General features: G+C 48.3%; 1 protein-coding gene across 2 annotated transcripts; it reads right to left on the bottom strand.

Annotated features, from left to right (window-relative positions):
* Positions 1-1,300: 1,300 nt before the first annotated feature.
* On the bottom strand, positions 1,301-12,829 carry NELFB (negative elongation factor complex member B). Of its 2 annotated transcripts, none has more exons than XM_072936510.1 (13): positions 12,331-12,829; positions 12,043-12,229; positions 11,769-11,868; positions 10,317-10,547; positions 9,194-9,379; positions 8,067-8,179; positions 7,169-7,271; positions 6,171-6,266; positions 4,798-4,940; positions 3,797-3,903; positions 2,791-2,932; positions 1,945-2,053; positions 1,301-1,717 (listed from the first exon to the last, which is right to left on the bottom strand). In XM_072936510.1, the coding sequence occupies exons 1-13, from the start codon at positions 12,812-12,814 to the stop codon at positions 1,580-1,582; spliced, it is 2,139 nt and encodes a 712-aa protein (XP_072792611.1). In that variant the 5' UTR covers positions 12,815-12,829; the 3' UTR covers positions 1,301-1,579. The 2 variants fall into 2 exon arrangements, with proteins under 2 accessions (XP_072792611.1, XP_030142639.2); XM_030286779.4 differs by having other exon boundaries at positions 12,043-12,206; positions 12,331-12,592.
* Positions 12,830-13,351: the final 522 nt, after the last annotated feature.

Raw genomic sequence — 13,351 nt, 5'->3', positions numbered from 1 at the left:
ATGCAGGACAGTGCACCTGTGTCAAACATAAACATCTCCCACCTTTCCTGCTCCCCACAGGGTATCACACAGGAGAAATAAAGCACCAAGGTGGTGAAGGGAGGGGTGTCACTGCCCCCACACAGCATTTCTGAGCTCAGGAGGAAGAAAACCACACAGAGGCGGAGGGAGCAACACTGAGGAGGGAGTTCCACCCCTCTAGTTAACTACCATATTTGTTTGGTTTTTTTGGACACAGCTTCAGGAAACAGAAGAGTCTCCTGAGCATGACTTGGCACCCAGAGTGCTCAAGCCCCAGGAAACAAGAGCTGATGGGGTAAAAAAGGAAGGAGGTTTAGGTTGGGAATCAGGACAAGGCTCTTTCCTCAGAGGGTGGCTGGGTGCTGAACAGGACCCTGCACACTCCAGCTGAGGCAGAAGCAAAAGCAGAAGTGGAACAGCAACAGTGACACAAGTGAACCATGAAGAACAGGCCTGTCAGCCTGGAGAGGAGAAGCTTTGGGTGACCCAAATGCAACTTTCCAGTGCCTGAAGGGAGCCCTCAAGGAAGATGGAGAGACTCTTTACAAGGGCCTGGAGTGAGAGGACACAGGGAATGGCTCCCACTGCCAGAGAGCAGGGATGGATGGGATACTGGGAATTGGGAATTGTTCCCTGGGAGGGTGGGCAGGCCCTGGCACAGGGTAGCCAGAGCAGCTGTGGATCCCTGGATCCCTGGCAGTGCCCAAGCCCAGTTGGGGCAGGGTTTGGAGCCACCTGGGACAGTGGAAGGTGTCCCTGCCATGGCAAGGGCTGTCACTGGATGATCTGAAGGTCCCTTCCAACCCAGGAAATTTCTACAGTTCTATTTTTTCACAAACTTTATCTCACTCCACCTACACTCAACCCTTACTGTCACTGAGGAACATCACAGTCTTGCTCTTTGTAACTGGCTCCAGGACTCACTTTGAGCTACTCCTTTGGAGAAAAGCTGGGAGGAAAGGGGAGACTGGTTCAATTTCTGGCTCTCTTTGTGAAAGAGAAGAGGCTGCTGACTGCTGCTTGGGTTGGTGACAGCACTGGACACCTGATAGTGGAGCACATCTTACCATGGGCCACAAGAGTTGGAACATCAAACAGGAACTGGTTGCAGTGGAGCTCATCTCCTCTGACTCTTCCTCCTCTTGAGCAGCTTGTCCAGAGACCCCGAGAGGCAGAACAAGGCCAAAGGGAGCCATGATCAGCCTCAAGAGCCTACACCACCTGCTCAGCCACACCAGGGCTCCACACTCACTGAGCAGAGCTTAAAAACACAGGATGCTAAGCTTAAAAATATGCATTTTCTTCTTTTTTTTTTTAAATGTACAGTCAGATTTTAAGTGGATCTACAAGAAGACACTCAGCTATCTTTAAGAAAAGTAAACCTCACAATGCACTGCATACAGTTTTCTACCCAGCCAGAGCCAGTGAGTTGGGTGAACTGCAGTGTTTCCTGAAGAGGCTTCAGTGGCTTTGTTGTTGTTTCCACCACGTGGGCAGAGACACCCAGAAGGCAGCACAGGCTCAGCTCCTCCCCTCAGCCCTGCCCTGCAGCCACAGCTCAGCGTGAGGCTGGAGTGGGCACGGTGGGCAGGGGCAGCTCCATGGAGGGAGTCTCAGTCACTTCAGCTGGGCTGGGCTTGCGGAGCTCCAGTTTCTCGCTGAGCTGGTTGTAAAGTTCCTTCACAGCTTCCCCACTCTGCAGGACAGGGACACAGGACAGTCACACTCCATTCTAGCCAGAACACCGAGTGTGCCTTCACTCTGTGTTTAGCACACACCAACAGAGGAGGAGGAAGCCACAAGGTAATTAGGCCACAGCTTGGTACACTTGGAAAGCAGAGCTCGTGTTCATTAAACAATGTCTGGAAAGGCAGCTGCTCTCAGTTGCAATCAGTATTCCCTTTCCCCTGCTTCCCTTCCTACCTGCTTGGTGGGCTCCAAAGCTTTCTGGAGAGACTCCAGTTTGGCTGGGGCCACTTTGTGGTGCAGATGCAGCAGCAGCCTGAGCACATGTCTGTGCACATTCTCCTTCCTGCAAGAGCCATTTGAAAGCACAGTAACCAACACAAAAAAACATAACCCTGAGAACAAGGAAGCCTCAGCAACAGCACCAGAATAATTCACCCCACGACAGACTTTGTTATAAGTTTCCAAAACCCCTGAGAATTGGAGCTTCTGGAAGGGGCTAACTTAGTGTAAGCACTAACACTGTCTTAGACCTTCAAGGATTCAAGGAATTGTTCAACAGGAGTGGATTACCTGCACAACCATGAGGAGGGAGGGGGAAGATTTTAAGCACAGAGTGTGTGGAGCAGGCAGCAGCACATGCTGCTATGCTCCAGCAGTAATTTCAGCCACTTGTAGGGAAGCTTTCTGGAGGCTGAACTTGTCTGCAGGCCACCAGCTAAACCAGAGTGACTGACCAGAGGTAACAACAGATTTTTGCACACTGCTGATACTACAGAGAGCTGAAGTTAACTCTACATAGCCAGAGCTCCTGCAAAGCCTGAAGGATATTCTCTATTGCAACTCCACCTTAGGGATAATGAATAGCAGTTTAGATAATAATTCACAGTCAAGACATAACCATTTTGCTGATAAAAACATCATCCCCAAACATAGACCTTTCTGTAAAGGAAAACGGCATCAGGCTTATATTTCCACTGCTTGTGAAGCATTTGGTGAACTACTAAACTATTGTTCAAAGCAGTTAAACTCTGTCAGGCATTCTGAAAACTCCTTCTCTCCAGTGAGAAAAATCTGCTTTACCTGGAGCAGGCAGTGAGGAAGAAGCCATCAAAGAGACTGGTGCAGAACTCCTCGAGTGCAAACTCATCACTGAGCAGGGTGAGGTTACCAGTGAGCAGGTGCAGGAAAATGTCACTGAAGGCCAAGTCACTGAATGTCTCAACTGCAAAACATGGAAAGGAAAGATGTGCCAAAACCTGTCCACACAGCTCCTGTTCCTGCTGAAAACCCTGCAGTGAGGTTTCATCATAGAATGGTTTGGGTTGGAAAGGACTTCAAAACTCATCCACTGCTACTCCCTGCCATGGCAGGGACACCTTCCACTGTACCAGGCTGCCCCCAGCCCTGTCCAGCCTGGCCTTGGGCACTGCCAGGGATCCAGGGGCAGCCACAGCTGCTCTGGGCACCTGTGCCAGGGCCTGCCCACCCTCACAGGGACGAATTTCTTCACAGTACCTCATCTAAGCCTACTTCCTTTCAGTCATTTTTTTTCTCATTTCCTTTGGTAACAGGCAGCCCAGGCAGGTGGCTTTGATCTTTCAGACACAAAAGATTAGGAGCAGATTGCTCCAGAGCCCTCCTGCAACTCATCCCAGAGGAGTCAGTGAACAAGATACTACTGGTGAAAAAAATATGGCTGTGTTCAGTCCTATTTTGTTACCAGTTTTTCCACCACACAAAGCCAAGTCCCAGCAACTTCTAGCCACCTGCAATCAGTATGGGCAGCAGCAGAATTGGGGCACCTGCTCTGTTACCCCTCAGATTCATTCCAAATGGTTCTCAACTGATCTCATTGTTAATGGAGGCCTTGATGTAAGGAAGCACTGACCTCAGCCACTGTCCCTAAACTCTCACACCAGCAGAAAATTGCAGAACCCAAACACTCCTGCAAGGACTCACAACTAAGTGACCAGAAGAGCCATTATGTCCCTGGCTCTGACATCCCTGTCACTGCAGGTTTAGTGCCCTCCTGGGTATCCAGTACAAGGCAAACAGCCATACAACAGAAGATGAGACAAAAACTTACCTAGTGCTGGCAGCAGCCTCAGAAAAGCATTCTTGTTCCTCTGTTTGGTGATGTGAAGGATGTAATACAGCCCAATCTCACAAGCTATTCTGTTCTCCTGCAGGAACCTGTTATGGCACAAGCAAAGTTTATTCATCAATAAAGCTTTTTTTTTTTTTTTTTTTTTAAATTTTAAGAGGTCTGAAGTACATTTGGGGTAGTTATCAAGCAGGTACAGCAGTGGCTAATGTCAAACCCACTGAAGGGCAGCTATTCAGTGAGTGAGCAGATGGATCATCCTTATGTTCACTACCACACTCCAGAAAAAACTGGAATTTGAACATTCAGCAAACAGCTGGATTCAACTGTCAACATTTATAATGTATTCATGAGAAAAGTGCTGTTCAAAATGGGCTTTATAAGAAGCCCAAATACTCAAAAATTATACAAAATCCAATAATGTTTTGGTCTCCCAAAAGTCAAAGATCAACACTGTGATAGAGGAGAGCACAGCTGCCAGGACCCAGTATCCCAGATTCTGGCACACAGACAAGAATGGTGCTAGAAATCAGTGGAAGATCTGAACACAGCAGAGCACACAGAGGTTTTAATTATCTTTCTGATGTCCCTGGAGTGACAGGTTATCAACTGAGAGAGTGTGGGTGCCAAAAATGCCAAGTTTATGATTTACAGTAGTGCTCTTCAACAGGGGCACTCATCCAGCTGCACCCAAATATCACCCAAAACTCAGCATTCACTGCCTGACAGAAACACCAAATACTCTCAGATTCCATGAGAGAATGGTCCATTATAGGAAATATTACTTCATGTAGATAGATTGTATTTGAGGGAGCACAAGGGAAACCTGTTTTGTTAAAAGGAAAGTTCCAACTTGATTAATTAGCACTGAATCTTATCCCAGGAAGCTTTGCCTTTACCACAGGCAGTTTTCCCTGCCAGGTCTGGCTGGCTCCTTGCTGCTTTGGTGCCAGACCCTGCAGTGGGTGGGGCCAGGCACCTACTTGGTGAAAGCCTCGGGAATGGTGCTGGGGTAGGGGATTGGTCCCTTCTCCTCCGAGGGCAGCTTCTGATCCACAGTGAAGGTGTGGTCATCCACCACAAAGGACATCAGCAGGGGCAGGAACCTGGTGATCAGCTCGACTTCCTTGGAGGGAGGGAAGGACAGAGGGAAGAGAACAAAGCCATCATCAGTCACTTCTTGCTACCTGATTTCCTACAGTACTGTGACAACAGCAAGGCAGTGTGAGGAGCCTCATCCTACACTGAGGAAAACCAGCTTACAGACATCCAGTTCCAGTCAAAATTCCTGAATCATTCACTTCCATGCGTTCCATGGTAATTAGGAAAACTCTACTTCATCTCACTACAGAAACACTGCTGCTCAAACCCTTTCTTTGGACAATTGTGTAGCACTTCTTCTGAGAGGCCCTCCCCAGCACTGCTGCAGGCATGGCATGTGTTCAGGATGACATCAAACTGCTGATACAACAATCACTCACTGCCAGCATGGCCAGGCTTATTTGTGGTAGCACAACCACAAATAAATCAGGTTTCAAAGACTGATTCAGAGACTCCCTTTGGAAAGAAACGGAGCATTTTCCCTTATAGGTTCATGAGATAGCACACATCACAGCACTACCTTCAGAATTACTGGTCACTCTTACTGCTACAGTCCCAGTGTTATGCACACCCTCCCTGGCTGAATTTAAACATCCTAGCAGCCAGGAGTGGATGCATTTTGGAGACTTCAAATGTGCCCCTAGGTGCTTATAAAACATTTACTGCTTTATAGTTCAGAACAGAAACAGCAAATTCCTCCTGAGGAACAGCTCTGCTGTGCAACACCAGGGTAGGCCCTCCTACCCTCAGGTGAACTACACCAGGGATTCCTCTAACACTGGGAAAGGATTTCCAAAGCATGGAAAGATTACAGTTCAATGTGGCACTACATTCAACTGCTGTAACAGAGAGCTGGGAGGAAAAAACATTTTTCTTGTCAATGAAAAGCTTCTGAACTGCTACCAGAGTTTGAGACCAGTCCTGGAAATCCTGCTTTCCTCGTGCAACATGTGTTCTACAAACATATCAGTTGTGTGCAAGACTCCAGGAAAAATGAGAGGGCAAAGAGCAACCACTGGAGCATTTACCAGAGGTACAGGCTGATTTTAGAACAGTAAGGACCAGGCACCCATGGAAATGGGTGATGGAAGCTCACAGCATGACCAAAACAGCTGCTCTGTGACCACTGTTCTTTCCCCAAGAAAGCTCTGATGAGACATTTGGAGAACAAATGTTTAATCAGGAATGCAATAAAATAATAAACAAGTCTAAATGTGATTAATTGTGTTGAATTCTTAACATCAAAAGGGCTCACCATTTTTGGTTCCTTGAAGACTTGGCTGTCAATCATGTCCCAGGCCCCCTGTCCCAAAGACAGCATCCTAAGGAGCAGCAGCAGATCCGGGCTTTCCTCCAATTTTAAGGGGAAAAGAAAAACAGCTATTTTGATCTTCACATTAGATATTTATTTGGAAGAAGTGGTTTATATTCAAAGCTGTTCTGGATTAGCAGCTTTGTCCAAGACTGCTAAAGGCATTCAGTTCAAGTTAATTGAAAACTGATCCTCATATGGGCATCAAATGGGGGTTGTAAATTTATAATGCACCAGGAACTCTGCAGCCACCTGAGCACATCTTTTAAAAATGTGTCCAGCCCAATTAGTGCACTAGAATATAATGTGTGAGAGGACAAACCAAGTCATCTCAGCAGAAGAAAGGAGGAGAAAGGGTGTGTAAGAATGGACTGTTTGTGTCCTGAAATCCAAGTTTAAGACTTTCAGTCTTAAACTGTCACAAGGAAATTGCTCCATGCAACAAGAACATTTAACAACTCAGGGATAAAACAGCAAGTGGCTCCCATTGTTCAGACACCTGTCAGGGTGCCCTTCTTTAACCTTTCAGCACCTCCTGCAGCCTCCACTTGCAGGAACTGTGTTTTATCCCAGCCACCAGACCAGAACTGTGTAAGCAAACCCATGGCATTCACCATGGCAGGAGAAAGGTGCTGCTGTCAGACAAACTGATGGAGGGACAAAGCAGGGAGGCATAGATTCTACATATTATTCTGTATTTGCACAGCTGCCAGGCAGAATGAGCCATGCAAAGTTTCAGAGTTCCAAAATGCCCACCATGTCCAAAGTGCTCCTGCAGAGCTCTGCAGCAGGTGCTGCAAATGGACAGGAATCATGTTTCCCTTGTTCCAACTTCCACATTCAGGAACTTAATGAGACTTGGATGGTGCCAGTCCTTCCCTGACGGCTGTCAGGCAGCCTAGAGAATAATTCATGTTAGCTACACAAGCTGCAATGCTTACCCTGGGTAAGGTGTCCTGCCCAACCAGGTCTTGCAGGTGCCTTATGGTGCTCAAGGCTAAGGTGTTAATGGCAAAGGGATCACACAGGATCATTGATAAGTCCCTGAGAAGAAGTAAAAACCAAACACTTGTCATACACAACCAACAACCCCATTGTACAGGTCCAAACACAGCTGTGTGCACCTGATAAACCCTGTCCTGCCTTGTAAAGAAGTAACATTCATGGTGGTTTTGATGTGAAAGAACACAAATAACAATTGTTCAAAGTCTTCTGCACTGAGATCAAACACAAAATCTCCCACAGCCAGTTGAAGGTCCACTGGGAGACAGCCCACAGGTAGTGAGGCTCTGGTGGGCCCAGCTCTTCGAGCTGGCAGGTTTTGACCAAAAGGTCCCAGAGGTCTTTGAAAAACAACACGTAAAAGTGAATTCTTAAATAGCTTAAAATAAAATGGACAAAATCTTAAAGTACCAGCTAAATAAAATACTGTGAGGCAACCTTCCAGAAATGTAAGTGTTCCAGATCACAGCAGGATTGTCATTTGAAGCTAATGAAGCACTTTAACTGACAAACATCACCAGCCTGTTTTCTCCGGGTTTAAAGCCAGACAAGTCATTAGTAATAAGTTATTCTGACTCCTTAAGAAAGGCTCCTGAATTTTGTTATGAGGCCACAGGGGAGACTCAAGAGTGGCAAGTGAAGCAGTGCAAGCTCAGCCACCAGGACGTGCTTGGCTGTGCCCCAGCACACTGAGGGATGTTTGGGATGTGACTGCACAGAGGGGCTCCTAGATGTTTGCTGGCTTTAGGGAAGAATTAACACCTACAGCACCTGTCAGGTGTTGTGAGTGCTAGGAAGCCATTTTCAGTTTCCCAATAAACAGCCCAAGTGCCTTACCCCAACACTTGTTCTTGTCCTTTCTTCACCCCATCCAGGAATCCTTGCAATTCCCGAGCTCTCTTGTTGTCCACGAACTTCTCCCGAATGCAGGCGTCAAGGCACCAGGTGAACTGTCAGCAGATGGAGGAGCTTTAGGAACTCATTAAACCAGCAATAAAACACATGATGTCAGAGAAAACAGGCTCAGAATGACCTCAAAAGATCTGCATTGAGGTGCTTCATTAATGCACCTGGGCACAGTACCACACTGGTGACTAACAGAGGCCAGAAAGGCCAGAATCCCAAAAGGAGGTTAGGAATGCCCAGGGAAGTTAACCTGGAGTCACTTTCTCCACTTCCCAGGCATTCCCTGGCAATTAAGGAGCAATTATTAAATCCACCACTGTCCTGCACACCTGTGTATTTATACAAGTAGGAGACTGAGAAAGAAGCAGCATCACTTAGAAATAAAAATGTGGTTTATTTTGGCCATTGCAATAGCACTCCCACTCTCTAAATAAAGGAATATTGACAGTGGAGGTGTTCCCACTTTAGAGCTGTATTACTGAACTATTTTTTAAGCACAATACATTTATAACTTAACAACTACTTCAGAGACAAGGCCTTGTTCCAGGTCAGAGTGAAGCTACATGAACGAGGGGCCAGTAAAAAGATCCTGCTGTGACATTACCACATCTGTCACTTCCTAATATTTGAATAGTTTCGTGGTTTTTTATAATTCAATATCCAGAGTATTTACTATTACACACACAGTTTATTTACTGTTACACACACAGTTTACTGACAGATGGAGCATATCCAAAACTGGGAGGGAAGCCTGGAGTAAGAACCTGGGGCCAGCTGATGTTTTTTATTATTTCTGCAGCATCTACATAGAATAGATGTCAGATTAGACATTGCTTTTAACACTGCCAAAGTACCCTAAGCTTGAACGATTCATGGGTTATGAGATGAAAGCAAACTGCTGGTTAACCAAGATGAAGTTTTCACCCAAAAGTCCAAGGAGTGTAAGATGACATTTAGGTTTAAGGTCTGAATTCTCTTTACAGAAAGGACTCATCTTCTCTGGCCTTTTTCCAGAAAATTGTCCATAAATACCCCTGACTGTCCGATATGACTGGTACCTTGTGACAGGGATCAACAGTGCAGATGTCACTGATCTCCAGGTCGTGCAGTGACATCAGGAGCTCTGCCCTCAGCGTGCAGTAATGGACGTTCCTGGTGCGCAGGAACAGGGTCCTGAGGAACTGCAGCACCATGTCATAGAGCTTCACGTTCTTCCCGATCATCTGCGTCAGCTTCTGCACCACCTGAGCTCAGAGGGAACACGTGGGCTCAGCACCAGGAGATGCTCTCATTCTACACACACACAAATGGCAATTAATTATGTTACCTGATTTACCAAGACTGAAGCATCTGCAGGGACATGAGGTCCTGAAAAGGAACTGTTTACCCCAAGATTTCCAAGAGCATTTGTTCAAGAGATGTTCACCAAATCTTCAAAAACCAAAAACAGCCATAACCTGGTTTTGTCCCAACCCAGTTTCTTTCTTCTACCTTTCTGATTCTCCCCCATCCCCTCACGGGGAGGGACCAAGTGGAGGTGTGGTGCTGAGTGTCCAGCTGGGGTTAAAGCACAACTCTGCAGTGCAAACCTGGAGTAAATCTCACCAGGGCACTTACACCAAATGATTCTAAAAGCAAAACAAGCCTAAAACAACCCCTCATGTAACAGATGTGCTGCCCTCTCTGAAATTAAAGCTTTATACTGCCTTCATTTAATTCAACTTTTCCGGATGCCAATTAACTACAACTTTCTACATACTTTTTTTTTTAAAAAAAGCAACTTCAGTTGAGCTACATCTACTAAAATAGGTCCCAAGAAAGCCAATTTAACATATCAGCATAATCAAACTGATGTGGTAAGAGATGTTCAGCCTTCGGAACAGCTGAAGTGTATTAAAACCAGACTGACCAACAGAGAAAAAAATCTGCCCTTTCTTTTTTTGAAGTGCATAAACAACTTAGAGCATTCATCATTTATTACACAACAATTAAAATAATTCCTGCTGCTTTCATCAAAATGTGTAGGAGAAAATGGCCTGGTGTTTCCTGCAAAGAGTTTGTTCAGCTAAACAACTTCAGCAGTGAAGGTGGGCAGAAAAAACCAGTCCAGGTTATGTGATGGTTGACTGAAAACTGATAAATTCCCTTCACCAACACATTGTGAGGTTTCCTTGTCCTTACCTCTCCTTGACGTCTCGTTTTGGGAGATGGACTGAAGAAATTTTGCAAGAAGGAAATATCATTGCTGAAGAGAATGTTCTCCTTCTCCAGGATGTATTGCTTCAGCAAGGGTGACACCTCATCCCCAAAGAGAGCCTGGTTGTCCTGCCAGATCTGCCTCTTCACCTCCACAGCACAGGCCTTGTACAGGTCCTTATCAGCCATCACCAGCTTCAGCTTCTTCTCAGGGACCTGCAACCCACAGAGCAGGTACACAGTGAGCAGCACCCCACCTCCCTGCCTGTCCATGTAACCATCTAAACCATGGAGTCACAGAACCTCCTGAGCTGGGAGGGATCCCCAGGGATCACCCAGCCCAGCCCCCCCAAAATCCCACCCTGGGCATCCCTGGCAGCGCTGGCCAAAGGCTCCTGGAGCTCTGGCAGCCTCGGGGCCGTGCCCATTCCCTGGGCAGCCTGGGCAGTGCCAGCACCTCTGGGGGAAGAACCTTTCCTGCTCTCCAGCCTGAGCTGCCCTGGCCCAGCTCCAGCCGTTCCTGGCTCCTGTCCCTGTCCCAGAGCAGAGCTGGAGCTGCCCCTGGGGAGGAGCTGCAGCCCCCGGGGAGCTCTGCCCTCAGCCTGCCCCAGCTGAACCATCCCAGTGCCCTCAGCTGCTCCTCACGGGCCCTCCAGACCCTGCCCCATCCTTTTAACATTTTCCAACAGCTTTAGATGTTTTTTCATCTTGTGCCCAAACAGCCCCAGGACTCAGGGTGAGGCAATTCTCTCCATGCCCTGATCCCCACCTCAGGCAGTCTGGGCATTCCCCCACCTGGTGTAGCAGTAGACCAGCCCTAAGAGACTTCTTCAACACCGAAATCACACCCCCTGGATTCTTTCAAAGAAGAAAAAAGGTCTACTTTAAATCTCCAGTGCTGAGATTTGAGGTGATGTTTCCAAACTCAGTAATTTACTGAAGTTCCAGCAGTGTTTTGAATCCATTACTTTGAGTGCAACATGATGCTTTTAGTAAGGACACTCCTAGAGATTTTTGTTTCACAGATCTGATTCTCCCTCCTGCCTACTTTTAATTCCACTCCTCAAGTCTTACCTTCCACTTGTCAGAGATTTGCAAAACAGCTGTGGAAAAATTCACCTATCAGCCAACTTGACTTTTTAGAAAGCTGCATGGATTGAAGAAAATAGGGAAATAGTCTCGTCTGATAATGAAAATGTGAAATGCTTTTTGAATTAGTCCACTGAGCTATTAGCAGATACAAGAATGTATTGAATCTTCAGTCAGGCCCTGACACTGAACAACACACTTGCAGAAGGAGCAGAGGGAGCAGAGCCCCCCTGCCAGAGGCACAGCAGAGATGACACACCAGAGATGTCACAGCAGAGATGTCACAGCAGAGATGTCACACCAGTGACACACCACGTCACACCACGCCAACCAGTGCAGTGGTCCCACCTTGGGCAGGTGCTTCATGACACACATGACCACGGGCTGTATCGAGGGCATCTTGACCAGGGAAAAGCTCTTCTCTAGGAGATCTTCCAGCTTCTTGTATCTGAAATCATGGGAAAACACGAGACTAGGTACCACGCAGCAGTAAAGGAACAAAGTGGCCACCTCAAAGCCACTGGAACTCAGACCCTGACGAGCCCAACTCTCCTTTAGAGAAGTCACCCACCCACTGCATTTTCACACAGAACCCCCAGAACCAAGGAGGCTGCTGACAAACCTCTCCTCGACCTTCCCCTCCACAGCGATGGCAGAGACTCTCTCCAGCAGCTTCTCCCGCAGCTCATCGAACACGGACTGGTGGAACTCGAGCCGGGGGGTGCCGTGCAGGTCCAGGAAGGGCAGGGCATACTGCAGCGAGGGCAGCAGCACCCCGTTCTCCGTCTGCAACAAACCCGCGGAGGGAACTGACAACAGCACTCGGGATTACAAATAACGCCAGGAAAAGCCCAGACAGCGCTGGGGGCCGTTGTCCCGCACAGCCCGGCCCCACACGGCCCCAGCGCACCTGGAACTGCTCGATGGCCTTCAGCGGCTCCGTGCAGTTCGTCAGCGTCTCCTTGAGGTCCTCGCCGTTGGCCACTCCCAGCTCCTGCAGCCCCGCGTACATGTCGGCCTGGCCGGGCCCGGGGGCCGCTCCAGGTCGGGTTCCCGGCCCTGATTCCCGTTCCCGGCCCTGATTCCCGGTCCCGATCCCGGTCCCGATCCAGTTCCCAGTCCCGGTCCCGCCTCAGCTCCCGCCCCGGCCCGCGCGGTCCGCCCCAAGCCGCCCCCGCCGCGCGCGGGCCCCGCGCCGCAGCACCAAGGTTCCGCCGCACCAAGGTTCCGCGGCGGCTGCCCCGCTGTCCCCGGGCTCCCCGCGGCCCGAGGGGTCGGTGCGGCTCGGCTGAGCTCCAGGCAGGGCGGGTGGGGTTCAGGGAGCCTTTGGACAGCGCTCTGAGGCACGTGGAGTCACGGAATGGTTCGGGCTGGAAGGGAGCATAGAGGGTCATCTAGTCCCACCTTCCTTTCCAAGCACACCCGGCGCAGGATTGTGTCCAGACTGTTATAAATGAAAATTTGTCCAGCCAAATTAAAATGAAAAATAAAATATTTATTTTGTAATCAAATTTTATCTAGCCAGCCACAAGGAAAGAACAGAGCCGAGCCCGGGGTTGGCCCTGGGTGTGCAACAAGGAGTCAGCCTCAGCAGAGGTTTTCCTCTGTGCCCACACACCTCCATCCTGGCACAAGCGGTTTTTATAGGGAAAATTCTGCCTGAGGCCAAGATTTCAGCAATCAGTCTTTTCTTCCATTCAGAGTCCATACGTTAATAAGATTTTCTTTTTTGGTGATGAGGAAGAACAATTCAGTGTCCGGAGTTGTTGAATCCCTTGATGAAATTTATAGGAACTCTGCATTCCCATGGATCTGCCTGAGGATTTCCATGAGATCCATCCCGGGTCGTCCACGCAAACGATCAGCGCCTGGTATCTCTCCAGCCATGGCCCATCCCCATCTCCTGGCCCAGCCACGTCCTTTTACTTGTA

The sequence above is a fragment of the Taeniopygia guttata genome, chromosome 17 (genome assembly GCF_048771995.1).
Source record: "Taeniopygia guttata chromosome 17, bTaeGut7.mat, whole genome shotgun sequence".
In the NCBI taxonomy this organism is placed as follows: domain Eukaryota; kingdom Metazoa; phylum Chordata; class Aves; order Passeriformes; family Estrildidae; genus Taeniopygia; species Taeniopygia guttata.
This window is presented reverse-complemented; position numbering and strand designations above follow the sequence as displayed.